The following is a 14465-nucleotide window of genomic DNA, read 5'->3' as shown; positions in this document are numbered from 1 at the left end:
GCAGCTGTCTGCACTGCCCACTGCATGGGTCCTCAGCGTGCTGTCACGCCCTTGTGTTTTACGGGGCCTCTGGCAGTTGAGTTCCTTAGCAGCATTGGCCATAGTTGTCAGAAAATTTGCCACATTTTACATTATAATTTTTTCATGTTAGGCAGAGATAGACAGGCATTTATATTTATTCCTTAATTTAAAACATTAAAATGCAATCATAATTGCTTTATTTTGGTTGGAGAAAATTTTTACGGAGAATATTGTTCTGAATCGATTACTTTGTAATTAGAAACAGTAACAGTTGGTTACCTTTTCCAACTAAGGTTGAAGAAAAATAAAAACTAGGTGGCCTTTTGAATTTCTTTTAGAAAGTCACTAATAAATTATCAATACAGAATTTCTGATTTTTATCCATTATTTTAATTAATACTTTATATATTTGTATTCAAACAATATATTAGGTAATAGCTCAATGAGATAATTTTCACTTTGAGATAGATTACCAACATAGCTATATATCAGAGACACCAAATAGTTTTTCCACCAGAAAAAAGTTCCCTTCATTATCATCATATTCCAGTCTCACTCAAGGAACATATTTAAAAGTCAAAAAAGGCAGGGGGTGAGTGGTAAGTTTTCATTTAGTTTTATTTCAGTAGTTATATTACATGGATGTAAAATGTCACATGTGAAATAATCACCAAGCTACTGAAGTTGTCACTTTAAAGTAAAGTAAGATTTCCACTTCTTCTAGAGTTTGAAATTTAAGGGATAGATTGATTTTTCTTTAAAAAGAAAATAAATCATGTTAGCTAGTCAGTTGAACTTACAGAAGGCAGCACTGATCTGCATTGTAGTCACATTGCTTGAGAAAGACTTTGTCAAAGAAAAACATTTTTGTAGTTTTAAACCTTGAATTTTCATTTTTACCTGTTTGATAAGTGTACCTATTTTTTAACCATAAAACCCCTATCTCTGAAAATTAAAGCATTCTTTAAAAAAATATGATACCTCCTCTAGTCTTTCTTTTTTAACTTGCTATCTTTTCCCGTGAATATCTATGTATTGACTTTCTGGTATTAATTTAGACACACTGTATTTGAACACCTTAAAAATTAGCAGTTGCTTTTTGTTACTGTATTTGAACACTTTAGAAATTAGCAATTGCTTTTGGTTATTGTCTTTATTTTCCTAGTGAGTGTGTGACTTTTAAAAAATTTCATGCACCTTGTGGATTTGGAATAATTCAATATATATTAATGTGACATCAGTAGTGAAATGAAGGATATTTTTATACTGTATGTTGATTCAGGATAAGAAAATAGGCCCCTGTCAAAAACAAAGTTTTGCTTTTTTGTAGTGTTCAATTCACCTGACTTTTTAGATCCTCGTAAGATTCATTGTCTTCTATTACAGTGAGTTTTCCTGAATCATGACATTCTTCAGTATTTTGTGCTCCAGTCATGAGGGGATCATTGATTAAAACTTCGTATACCAAAAAAAAAACCTTCACATATCAAAACCTTAATTGATACGGGTTTATGTTGGAGATGAAATTGTAGGGCAGAAATTATTTGTAGGTCTTCTGTTTACAGAATTTTTTCTAGGACTCTTAGGGAATGTTAGAATTAAATCAGCATCGGTGCAGATTGCAAGCAAGCAGAGAAACAGGCATAAATCAACAGTTGAGAGGGAATGAAATAAGAGCAAAGACCCTGATGATCTAACGTGAAATTAAATCAACTTCTGCATAGTAAATGAGAGAATATGATATTTTAAAAGTTTTCATCATTATAAGCAAAAAGAGTGAAATTGCAGCTTCTTGGGACTATTTTGTGTTACTTATTATAATCTGATAAATAAATCTCAGGCTTTATTTATTTTCTTTTTTCCCTTAGAGCAATGATGGAGAAGAACGATTAGCTGTTGTTCGACTTTTAGCTAAATTGTTTGGTTCTAAAGATTCCGATTTAGCAACACAGAATCGTCCTCTGTGGCAGTGTTTTCTTGGACGGTAAGAGAACATACACTTCTGTGGACTCTTATGTTTTGGAGGCTAGTCAGTATGGCACACCTGATTAAAACCACATATATCAAACTGTGATATATGTTTCTTTAATACCAATGTTTCTGTCTTTTGGAGAGTAAACTGAAGAGGAATTTTTTATGAAGAAAGCTTTTTCTTACTGACCCACATAACAGGTTTTAATCTTTCTTGCGTGTGCTAAAATAATGTCATTAGAATAAACATTTGAAGATCTGCAGTCTTAAAATTTTTAAATAAATCGTGAGACTGAAGACGTCATGGTCCAGTCCATGCCGTATTCACTCAAACAGTTTACTTATTTACTGGTGCTAACCCTTGAGATACGTAGCTTATCTGGTAGCAAGGTGTGTGTTTTAAATAATTCGGTATTGTATAATTTTGAAATGGAAAGTGGCACTGCTGTATACTCAAAGTTTTTAATGTTCCTTCTGAAGAACTTGGAATTATTGTGTTCTATTCAACTTGATGGTAAGGTTAGAAAATCTATGAAATTTATTAAATTGCTTTCTTGTGTTACATTTACATGTTTCTTTGCTTCAAACATTGATTAAAAAGTCAATTTTTATTATTAATATTCTAGAGAACATTTGAAATTCATCATTGTCTAATTCAACTGATTCAGGAAACGGGCTCCAAAATTTTTCTTAAAGTAAACTCACTATAATAATTGTTATAGTAACCCTATGTTAAATGCTAAAATAAAACAAATAAGAGACTTGCGTGGTGGTCCAGTGGATAAGACTCCACCTCACAATACAAGGGACACAGGTTCAGTCCCTGGGCAGGGTGCTGAGATCCCATATGACAAAGAGCAGTTAAGCCCCCATGATGCAGTGAAGATCCTGTATGCCGCCACTGGGACCCAAGGCAGCCAAATAAATAGATCACATATTATAACAAGCTGGAGACACTGACATAGTGATATCTTAAGTTATTGCTCAGAACAGGCTGTTTTGAAGGTCTTGGATTTATTCTGACCATTTGATTGATTAAACTTGAATTTATAAGAATTTCGAGGGAATGAAACACTTCTACTTGTCAGTACAGAGAGGAGTGTATCTGTCCTTGTGATTGACATTAGTATATATAGGAAAACATTTAAACAAAAATACAAGACTCCATTTTTCACTTGCATAACTTATAAAAACTAAATCAACAGTAAGAGGCTTCTTCCACCGAAAATTTTACATTCACTGGTGTCCTCGTAATGGGTCTCTTATTCATGTAAACAAAGACGTATTTTTAGCATATCTGTTGTACTGGATTATTTCCCTTAATTATTTAGTAATAAGTGTTTTGATACTTGATCATGAATAGTAATATTCTCACTTTTCTCTGGCAGTTATAAAATTATAAATCCTAAATGAAATATTTTATTAAAATATGACAGTTATCTGTGGATTAGAAAGTAGGCAGCCATGGGTATTTAGGTGTTTATTAAATAACTTTAGTTTTATTGGTTATTTACGAGATCACTTCAAAAATATAAATGTTTTCAATGTTTAAAATCACATTATCTATGATGAATTATATGCCAACAAAGCAGACAACTTAGAAGAAATGAACAAATTCCTAGAAATGTATTGTTTCCCACGACTGAACCAGAAAGAAACAGAAAATATGTACAAATCAATTACCAGTAGTGAAATTGTGTCAGTGATTATTATTGTCGTTTAGTCACTAAGTCGTGTCCAGCTCTTTGCGACCCCATGGATGGCAGCATGCCAGGCTTACCTGTCTTTCCCTTTCTTCCGGAGTTTGTTCAGACTTGTGCCCATTGAGTCGGTGATGCTGTCTAACCGTCTCATCCTCTGCCTCCCTCTTCTCCTTTGGGCTTCGGTCTTCCCCGCAGCAGGGTCTTTTCCAGTGAGTCAGGTCTTTGCATCACATGGCCAAAGTATTGGAGCTGCAGCTTCAGTCCTCCAGTGGAATATTCAGGGGGTTGCCTTTAGGGTTGACTGATTTGATCTCCTTGGCGTCCAAGGGACTCTCAAGAGGATTCTCCAGCAATACAGTTAGAGAGCGTAAGCATCAGTTCTTTGGCACTCAGCCTTCTTTATGGTCCAACCCTCACACCCGTGCCTGACTACTGGAAAAACCATAGCTTTGACTATACAGACTTTTGTCGGCAAAGTGATATCTTTGCTTTTTAATACACTATGTTTGTCATAGCTTTTCTTCCAAGGAGCAAGCGTCTTTTAATTTCATGGCTGCATTCACTATCTGCAGTCACTATTTTGGAGCCCAGGGAAATAAAATCTGTTACTGATTCTACTTTTTCCCCTTCTGTTTGCAGTGAAGTGATGGGACCAGGTACCATGGTGTTAGTTTTTAGAATGCTAAGTTTTAAGCCAGCTTTTTCACTCTCCTCTTTTCACCCTCATCAGGAGGCTCTTTAGTTCCTCTTCGTTGTCTGCCATTAGAGTGGAATCATCTGCATATCTGAGGTTGTTGATATTTCTCCTGGTAATCTTGATCCAGCTTGTGCTTCATCCTGCCCAGCATTTTGCATGCTGTACTCCACATATAAGTTAAATAAACTAGAGTAACAATATATAGCCTTATCATAGTCCTTTCCAAATTTTAAACCAACCCCTTTTTCTGTGTCCAGTTGTAACTGTTGCTTCTTGACCTGCATACAGGTTTCTCAGGAGTCAGGAAAGGTGGTTTGGTATTTCCATCTCTTTAAGAATATTCCACAGTTGATTGTGATCCACACAGTCAAAGGCTTTAATGTAATCAATGAAGGAGAAATAGATGTTTTTCTGGAATTCCCTTGTTTTTTCTATGATCCAGTGAATGTTGGCAATTTGATCTCTGATTCCCCTGACTTTTCTAAACCCAGCTTGTACATCTGGAAGTTCTCTGTTCATGTACTACTGAAACCTGGCTTGAAGGATTTTGAGCATTACCTTCAGTTCAGTTCAGTTCAGTCACTCAGTCGTGTCTGACTCTCTGCAACCCCATGAGCTTAACGTTACTTGCCTGCTAAATGAGCGTAATTGTCCAGTAGTTTGAACATTATTTGGCACTGCCCTTCTCTGGGATTGGAATGAAAACTGACCTTTTCCAGTCCTGCGTCCACTGCTGAGTTTCCCAAATTTGCTGACATAGTGAGTGCAGCAATTTAACATCATCTTTAAGGATTTTAAAGAGCTCAGCTGGAATTCCATCACCTCCACTAGCTTTATTTGTAGCAATGCTTCCCATGGCCACTTGACTTCACATTCCAGGATATCTGGCTCTAGGTGAGTGGCCACACTATCATGGTTATCCTGGTCATTAAGACAATTTTTGTAGAGTTCTTCTGTGTATTCTTGTATTAAGTTCTTCTTAATATCTTCTGCCTCTGTTAGGTCCTAACTCAGTATTTGCAGATGACATATAATACTACATAGAAAATCCTAAAGATGCCACCAGAAAACTGTTAGAATTCATCAATGAATTTGAGTATGTTGTAGGATACAAAAATCAATAAACAGAAATCTTTGCATCTGAATACACTAACAATGAACTATCAGAAAAATTAAGAAAATAATCCCATTTACAGCCACATCATGGAGAATAGAATACCTCAGAATAAAGCTACCTAAGGAGGCAAAAGACTTGTACTTGGGAAAGTGTAAGATACTGATGAACCAAACTGAAGACAACACACAGAGTTGGAAAGATATACTTTGTCTATGCATTCGAAAGAATTAATATTGTTAAAGGCAATCTACAGATTCAGTGCAATCCTTATCAAAATACCAATGGCCTTTTTCACAGAAATAGGATGAATAATTCTACTGAATGAGAGAAGGTATCTCCAAATAATATACATGATAAGTCGTTAATATCTAAAATATATAAATACCTCATTCAAGTCAACATCAAAAAAGCAAGCAACTTGTTATAAAAATTGGAGAGGATCTGATACACATTTTTCCAAAGATGACATATGAAAAGATGCTCAACATCAGGGGATATTTGTACACCTTTGGCTAATTCATGTTGATGTATGATCAAGATCAAACCAGTGTTGTAAACCAATCATCAATCAATTAAAAATAAATAAATATATTTTTTAAAAAGATGCTCAACATCACTGATCATCAAGGAAGTGCAAATCAAAACCATAATGAGATACCACCTCACACCTGTCAGAATGGCTGTTTTCAAAACGACTACAAATAGCAAGTGTTGGCAGAGATGTGGAGGGGAGGGAACCATTTTGCACTGTTGATGGCAGTATAAATTGGTGTCGCCACCATCAAAAACAGTCTGGAGGTTCCTCAGATAATTTAAAATGACACTGTCATATGATCCAGGAATTACAGTCCTGGGTATTTACCTGAGGAAAACAGAAATGCTAATCAGAAAAGATAGATGCACTAGCCGCATGTTCACCCCGGCATTGTTTGTAATAGCCAAGACCGGAAAGCAGCCCGAGTGCCCAAACAGCACATCAGCGATAAAGTTGATGTGTATATACATACACGATGGAGTCCCACCCCTCCATAAAGAAAGGCGTCCTACCATTTGGGACAACATGGATGAACCTAGAGAGAATTATGCCAAGGGTAACAGCTCAAACAGAGGAGGACAAGTACTGTATGCTTTCACTTACGTGTGAAATCTAAAAAAAAACATGATGAGATGGCTGGATGGCATCACCGACTCAATGGACTTGGGTTTGTGTAAGCTCCGAGAGTTGGCGATGGACAGAGAGGCCTGGCGTGCTGCAGTCCATGGGGTCACAAAATGCGGACACGACTGAGTGAACTGAACTGAACTGAATACTGGTGGCTCAGCAGTAAAGAATTTGCCTGCCAGTGCAGATATGGGCTGAATGCTGGGTCAGGAAGATCCCCTGAAGAAGAAAAGGCAACCCGTTCCAGTCTTCTTACCTGGATATCCCATGGACAGAGAAGCCTGGTGGACTGCAGTCAGTGGCGTGGCAAAGAATTGGCCATGACTTAGCAACTAAACAGGAACAACAGAGAGAGTAGCTGCAGGTGGTTCCAGCCTCGTGAAACCTTTTTTGCCGTGAGGCAGTATGGCACATGTATTTTGTGTAGTTACCTCTGGGTCTGCCCTGGCTTTCTACCTCACATTCTTCTAGCATTTTTCTCCTGTAAACTTTTCTCAGATAGATTTTGTGCGTTAAGAATATTTATTTTTTGTTTGTCTTGTGGCATAATTTTAAGCTACAATTTTTGGCTCTTCAACATGCATAGTTTGGGCTGGGGGATGTTTTATACTGTTTTGTTTTAGCATGGTGAAAATCCTGTTGTAAAAAGATATCATTATGAAATTATATGTTTTTTATTTTATATTCTTCCTTCAGAATGATGTAACTGTCATTTTAATAACCACCATATTTTCTAATCAGTAACCATTTTTTTTATAGGTATTTATGTACTGTTGATGTACCTTATTTGAAAATAGTTATTTTGCCTTAACAACTAATATTTAGCCATCTTTTTCTGTATAGATTTAATGACATTCATGTTCCTGTGCGATTAGAAAGTGTGAAATTTGCCAGTCACTGTTTAATGAATCACCCAGATTTAGCAAAGGATCTCACAGGTAAGGTGGCTGGTCTATTGAAGTATGAATGCAATCACACAAATGTATTTTAGATGTGGCCTTTGACTTTAAGTTTGGTTTCTGAATAGGTTTCACTCTGGCACTGTTTCAGGTCTCTGACAGTCGTGGACTAGTGAGTGATTTCATGTTTATACAATAAAATTAAATTAGAAATCTTCACATTGTAATCCTTTGGAATTTTTTGGAATCACAGTTTAAAGAAGTAGACTCTTCCTTGTGAGTTCCAATTTGGGCACAAATCATCATATCTCTGTGATAATTAAGTATAGTAACATGTCTAAAAATAAGTAGATAAGTGATCTCTTCTGAAATAGATGAGTAGAATTTCTCATTCTCCACTTGAAATAAAGCGTTTAAACCTACTTATTTGGTTGTAACAAATAAAAGCTTCTATCAGAATACTTGGGCTCCAGGCTCAGTGTAAGGAGGCTCAGCAGTGAAGAGCCTGCCTGCAGTGCAGGAGACTCATGTTGGATCCTGGGCCAGCAAGGTCCCCTGGAGGAGGAGATGTCAGCCCACACCAGTGTTCTCGGAAATGCCGTGGACAGGGGAGCCCGGCAGGCTGCTCCTCATGGGGTTGCAGGAGTCTGACTCAACTTAGTGACTGCACCACCGCAATCAAATACTGTTTCCCAGGCTGCCGTGGTGGCTCAGTGGTAAGGCATCCGCATGCCAATGCAGGAGACACGGGTCGATCCCTGACCAGGAAGACCCCACGTGCCACAGAACAGCTAAGCTTGTGTGCCGCGACTACCAAGCCTGTCTCCAGAGCCTGGGAACCGTAACTGCGGAGTCCACGCACCCTGTAGCTCATGCTCCACAACAGGAGAAGCTCCCACAATGAGATCTCAAGAACTGCAGTTAGAGAGTAGCGCCTGCTTGCCCAACTAGAGAGTACCCTCTGCTTGGGCAACCAGGGAACAGCCTGCACAGCAACAAAGACCCAGCACAAACAAAAATAAACTTTTTGCCAAATTTTTATCAGTTTTTCCAAAAATAAACAAAGTGTTTGCCAAAAAGAGAGGAAATAACTTTGTTCGTATCATAATTATCTAGGATTTTTTTTTTTAGAGGTCATAGAATGTTATTTTATATTGTGCAATGCTATAAGAATTTTTATTGTATTTTTTTTCGAGTCTTTTAATGTGTATTGTATAATCAGGTGCTGCTTTGATTTCAAATCAGGTACTGATTTAACTTTTCCATAATAGTTGATATAAAATATTATTTGTTAAGATGTAACTCTTCAGTAACAAGTAGTATGATATAGTTCATTTTGTTATTATGTAATGGCCACCTCAAAAATTAAATGATTTTAATTTATGCCTCATTTTACAGTTGTTCCAGTATATAGACATAAAAGCATTAGGATTTGTGGGTTTTTTTGGTCATTGTGAACATAATGAATATTATAGCTTACATTTAGCTTAATTTTTTCTATTTCAGAATATTTGAAAGTTCGATCCCATGACCCAGAAGAAGCTATCCGTCACGATGTTATTGTTACTATAATAACTGCTGCCAAGAGAGACCTCGCGTTAGTGAACGACCAGCTGCTTGGCTTTGTGAGAGAGAGAACGCTGGACAAACGGGTGAGACCGAGGGCTCTGTGCTTTCCTGATTTGCTATGTGTGCGTTGCTAGCCAGATACAACAGAAGTTGTTTTATATTTAAAGTTACCTTGAAAGTCAATACAATACCTAATATAAAGAGCTCAGAATTTATGTATTTCTGGCAAATTTTTCATTATTTTTACAAACGAATACATTGGATTCTGTAGCTTTTCGTATCTTAGGTATGGCTTTTTTAGCTCACCTTTACAAAGCGAGCAGCAAAATTAAAGTTTTGTTTTACCTTTTCACTTACATGATGAGTTTCAGAAGAATAGTGATCATCATCATTTGTTTCCTTTATACTTAGCATTTGCAGAAATACCTGTCTTGGAATATCATACTTCCTGTGAAAGTGGTGTTTCCATATTGCTATGATGCTAAGCTTAGAGCCAAAATGATGTTTAGTCATTATTCTTTGTGTAATTTCCTGTATGTGGATGCAATTTAAAATGTGGGTTGATAAAACTAGTACTAAGAACAGTAATAGTTGCTAAGAAATAGTGTCAACCATAAAAGACATATAGGCAAGGCAGGCTGATAAAACATGTTACTTATTAACATCTTTAACAAAGGTTGCCTTTGAAAGTGTGCTATTTTATTTGAAGCACAATTTTAAAATCTCCTACCATCCTGCAGTTTAGCTATGATTTCAAAATAGAAAAGCAGCATCTTACTATAGAAATATATAGCAACATGCATTCTTTAAATTGTTTTGAAATAGTCATAGGAGGCAGAGATATATAAACACCATTTAACTTGTTCAACTGTGTCATTAATTCTCTGTCTGAGGAGTTTTTTCCCCTTGGCATTAATTTAAATGAAATAACACTCCCTCCTGCTCAGTTGTTAATTACCACCTCCCCAGCCCCCAAACCAGATTTCAAGTATTGCCATTTTTATTACTTTTCCTTTTAGAAATGTTTCACTTCTACTTCTGTCAGTATTTGTTTTTAATTTCAGGATGAGCTGAGTAAATGATTCTTACTAACTGAGATTGTATGATATGGTCTTAATAACGCCTACTGGACATTTTAGGAACTGTTATTTTTGTGTAATGAATTTAATAACCTAGAGTATAGCCTTTCTAAATTTTGTTTTCTCTAAAAAGTGGGGATGAATTAAAATCTTAGATTTCACTGCTTACATTCTTTGGTTTCGTGTTAGAAATGTCAGAAGGCATCTTTTACTTGTTATATGGGAACAGTTTCATTTCACCTACTAAGTAATCTAAACTTGAGAAAAATATACCAAAAACATTTCAAGAAAGTATTAAATAAACCAAAGATAAGTATACTCCTGATTTATTAGAGATAAGTACCTTGTGGTTATTATTATATTGTTCTATTGTCTTTCTGACTTTAGATTTTTATAATGTCCTTTTCTGTCCACCCTTCTCTGATCACCTTTCTTCCCTCCTCTTAAACCCCTCCAATCTCTTTAACTCCCAGAGAATTTCATGGATTAGAGTGTGACTAGGTAACTGATTTGCCCTTTTGATTACAAAGTAATAAAATTCACTTAAGACTATCACTAACGTGCTTTCCAACTTTATAATTCTAAGATTTTGATACGCAATTTTGCTTTTTTTCTTTTTAATTGGAGGATAATTGCTTTACAGTATTATTTTGGTTTCTGCCATACATCAACATGAATTAGCCATAAAGGACAGAAATGGTACAGACCTAACAGAAGCAGAAGATATTAAGAAGAGGTGGCAAGAATACACAGAAGAACTATACAAAAAACATCTTCATGACCCAGATAGTCACAATGATGTGATCACTCCCCTAGAGCCAGACATCCTGGAATGTGAAGTCAAATGGGCCTTGGAAAGCATCACTATGAACAAAGCTAGTGGAGGTGATGGAATTCCAGTTGAGCTGTTTCAAATCCTGATGGATGATGCTGTGAAAGTGCTGCACTCAATATGCCAGCAAATTTGGAAAACTCAGCAGTGGCCACAGGACTGGAAAAGGTCCGTTTTCATTCCAATCCCAAAGAAAGGCAATCCCAAAGAATGCTCAAACTACCGCACAATTGCACTCATCTCACACGCTAGTAAAGTAATGCTCAAAATTCTCCAAGCCAGGCTTTAGCAATACGTGAACCGAGAACTTCCAGATGTTCAAGCTGGTTTTAGAAAAGGCAGAGAAACCAGAGATCAAATTGCCAATATCCGCTGGATCATTGAAAAAGCAAGAGAGTTCCATAAAAACATCTATTTCTGCTTTATTGACTATGCCAAAACCTTTGACTGTGTGGATCACAATAAACTGTGGAAAATTATGAAGGAGATGGGAATACCAGACCACCTGACCTGTCTCTTGAGAAACCTATATGCAGGTCAGGAAGCAACAATTAGAACTGGACATGGAACAACAGACTGGTTCCAAATAGGAAAAGGAGTACGTCAAGGCTGTATATTGTCACCCTGCTTATTTAACTTATATGCAGAATACATCATGAGAAATGCTGGACTGGAAGAAGCACAGTCTGGAATCAAGATTGCCGGGAGAAATATCAATAACCTCAGATATGCAGATGACACCACCCTTATGGCAGAAAGTGAAGAGGAACTAAAAAGCCTCTTGATGAAAGTGAAAGAGGAGAGTGTAAAAGTTGGCTTAAAGCTCAACATTCGTAAAACTGAGATCATGGCGTCTGGTTCCATCACTTCATGGGAAATAGATGGGGAGACAGTGGAAACAGTGTCAGACTTTGTTTTTTGGGCCTCCAAAATCACTAAAGATTGTGATTGCAGCCATGAAATTAAAAGACACTTACTCCTTGGAAGGAAAGTTATGACCAACCTAGATAGCATATTAAAAAGCAGAGACATTACTTTGCCAATAAAGGTCCGTCTGGTTAAGGCTATGGTTTTTCCAGTGGTCATGTATGGATGTGAGAGTTGGACTGTGAAGAAAGTTGAGCGCCGAAAAATTGGTGCTTTTGAACTGTGGTGTTGGAGAAGACTCTTGAGAGTCCCTTGGACTGCAAGGAGATCCAACCAGTCCATCCTGAAGGAGTTCAGCCCTGGGTGTTCATTGGAAGGACTGATGCTGAAGCTGAAACTCCAGTACTTTGGCCACCTCACGCGAAGAGTTGACTCATGGGAAAAGACCCTGATGCTTGGAAGGATTGGGGGCAGGAGGAGAAGGGGACGACAGAGGATGAGATGGCTGGATGGCATCACCGACTCGATGGGCATGAGTTTGAGTAAACTCCGGGAGTTGGTGATGGACAGGAAGGCCTGGCGTGCTGCGGTTCATGGGGTCGCAAGGAGTTGGACACGACTGAGCGACTGAACTGAACTGAACTGATACATATGTCTCTTCCCTCTTGAACCTCTCTCCAACCTCCCACCCTGGTTTTCTCTTCTGAGTTAATATCAAAAGGGATATAACTAGGTTATAACATTCCAGATGATTCGGCTTTTGTTTGTAGACTGAATTGCATGCTTTCTCTTATTTTTTAATCACTTCTAAAACTTAGCCAAATTTTTTTTTAGACAGAATCAAATGAGATTTTTTGTAAGATTTATTGTTGCTTGGCTTTGAAGAAAATAAAAAATTGATAGGTGATATAGCAGTATTTGCACTGAATAATTTGGAAACTAGTCTGATTTCTAAACAGAAACATAATCAAAATTGTTGTTTAAGTGATTTGTCTTTTATGAAAATAAATATTGTGCTAATCTATGCACACCTATCTGTGCAGCCTATTGGAAGAAATCATAATTTTTGTCAGTTAGTATACTAAAATTTGGTATCTAGCTCATCTAGTAAACTTTGTACTTTCTAGTGGCGAGTAAGAAAAGAAGCTATGATGGGTCTGGCTCAGCTTTATAAGAAATACTGTCTTCATGGTGAAGCAGGGAAGGAAGCTGCAGAGAAAGTCAGCTGGATAAAGGACAAACTTTTGCATATATATTATCAGAATAGCATCGATGACAAGTGAGTTTCATATGTTGGTAAAATGGTTGAATATAAAAGTGTTTTTTATATGGCTTCTGTTTGATTTTTTTTCATAATACTTAGTTTCTAAGTTCAGAAATCACTTTCTTCATGTTTAGACATATCATGTTTAAATAAGACTATAGCCAGAATTATCAGTTAGCATAATAGTTGTGAAATATAGGTGTGAGAGTTGGACTCAGACCAGAGACCAAGTGTTCATTCTACCCCTTATTAGATCTGTACTGTTGCACAATGGGTTTAACTTTTGTGCACTTGATTTTACCTAAAAAGTAGTCAGAGTAAAGCCTTCCTTATGGCATTGTCTTATGAATTAAATAAAATAATGAATGTAAAGCCCCCCTGGCCCACTGCCTGGCAATGTAGCACCGGTTTTTAAGTGCTAGTTATTTTTCCTTTTTGCAATGCTGTAAGTACTAATTGAGGTATTACTGTTCTTTTTTTTTTTTTTTGAGGCATAATTGACATATAGCATTATATTTCAAGTGTATAAGCATAATGATTCTATATTTGTATATATTGCCAAATGATCACCTAGTAAGTCTAACTTCCATCCCCATATATAGAAAGTTCTTTTGTTGAGATGAGAACTTATGTTGTTTTCCCTTTCTGAATGTTACTCATAATTCTCTATTGGATTATAGTTAATAATTTTGTTTTTTGGAAAATACTTTGCAGTGTTTTATTTAGACTGACTACTTTGACATTACTGATTATGTATTTCATTGGCTAATGAATCCTTATATTTAATAAGGATTAAATAAGAATAATTTAGTAATTATAATCCTTATAATAAGAATCCTTATTCTAGTGATGCTGAATAATAAATATAAGCTTAGCAAGAAGGATTTTAAATATGGGTAAGGAGTTTAGAATGTGGAGTGAAGACAGATCTGCATAAGAGAAGCTGATTTTCAGGATGATGAAGGAAGATCACCTTGATTTTACAAAATGACAACATGGGAAAGGAGCCGAACTGTAATCAGAGGAAATTGATACATTTTTTGATAATTAGTAATTCTTGATTGTAGCTTTATTTGTAATGTTAAATAGTTTCTGATGACTCCAGACTGATGATGACGAACAGGTGGAACAGGCTTAGCATCCTGTGCTTAGAAATAATATATAACCCTTTTAGAGCAGATGTTTCAGGCTGACACAGTGTAAAGCCATAAGTAACAGCTGTAGCTCTAAATTTAAAAATAACTGTACTTGCAAGGAAAAACACTGACCACATACTGATCTGTT

The 14465-nt window shown here is 36.5% G+C and overlaps 1 protein-coding gene across 2 annotated transcripts in view; it reads left to right on the top strand.

Annotated features, from left to right (window-relative positions):
* The window catches only part of PDS5A (PDS5 cohesin associated factor A), a 121407-nt gene that overhangs the window by 54158 nt on the left and 52784 nt on the right, over nucleotides 1-14465 (top strand). For both annotated transcript variants that reach the window (XM_065907581.1, XM_065907582.1), the window contains exons 9-12: nucleotides 1890-2005; nucleotides 7515-7609; nucleotides 9077-9222; nucleotides 13045-13196. In XM_065907581.1, coding sequence (XP_065763653.1) covers nucleotides 1890-2005; nucleotides 7515-7609; nucleotides 9077-9222; nucleotides 13045-13196 — 509 coding nt within the window. The remainder of the gene's footprint in view (nucleotides 1-1889; nucleotides 2006-7514; nucleotides 7610-9076; nucleotides 9223-13044; nucleotides 13197-14465) is intronic.

Source organism: Muntiacus reevesi, chromosome 16 (genome assembly GCF_963930625.1).
Source record: "Muntiacus reevesi chromosome 16, mMunRee1.1, whole genome shotgun sequence".
NCBI lineage: Eukaryota > Metazoa > Chordata > Mammalia > Artiodactyla > Cervidae > Muntiacus > Muntiacus reevesi.
The sequence above is the reverse complement of the archived record's forward strand: the minus strand, read 5'-3'. Positions and strand labels throughout refer to the sequence as shown.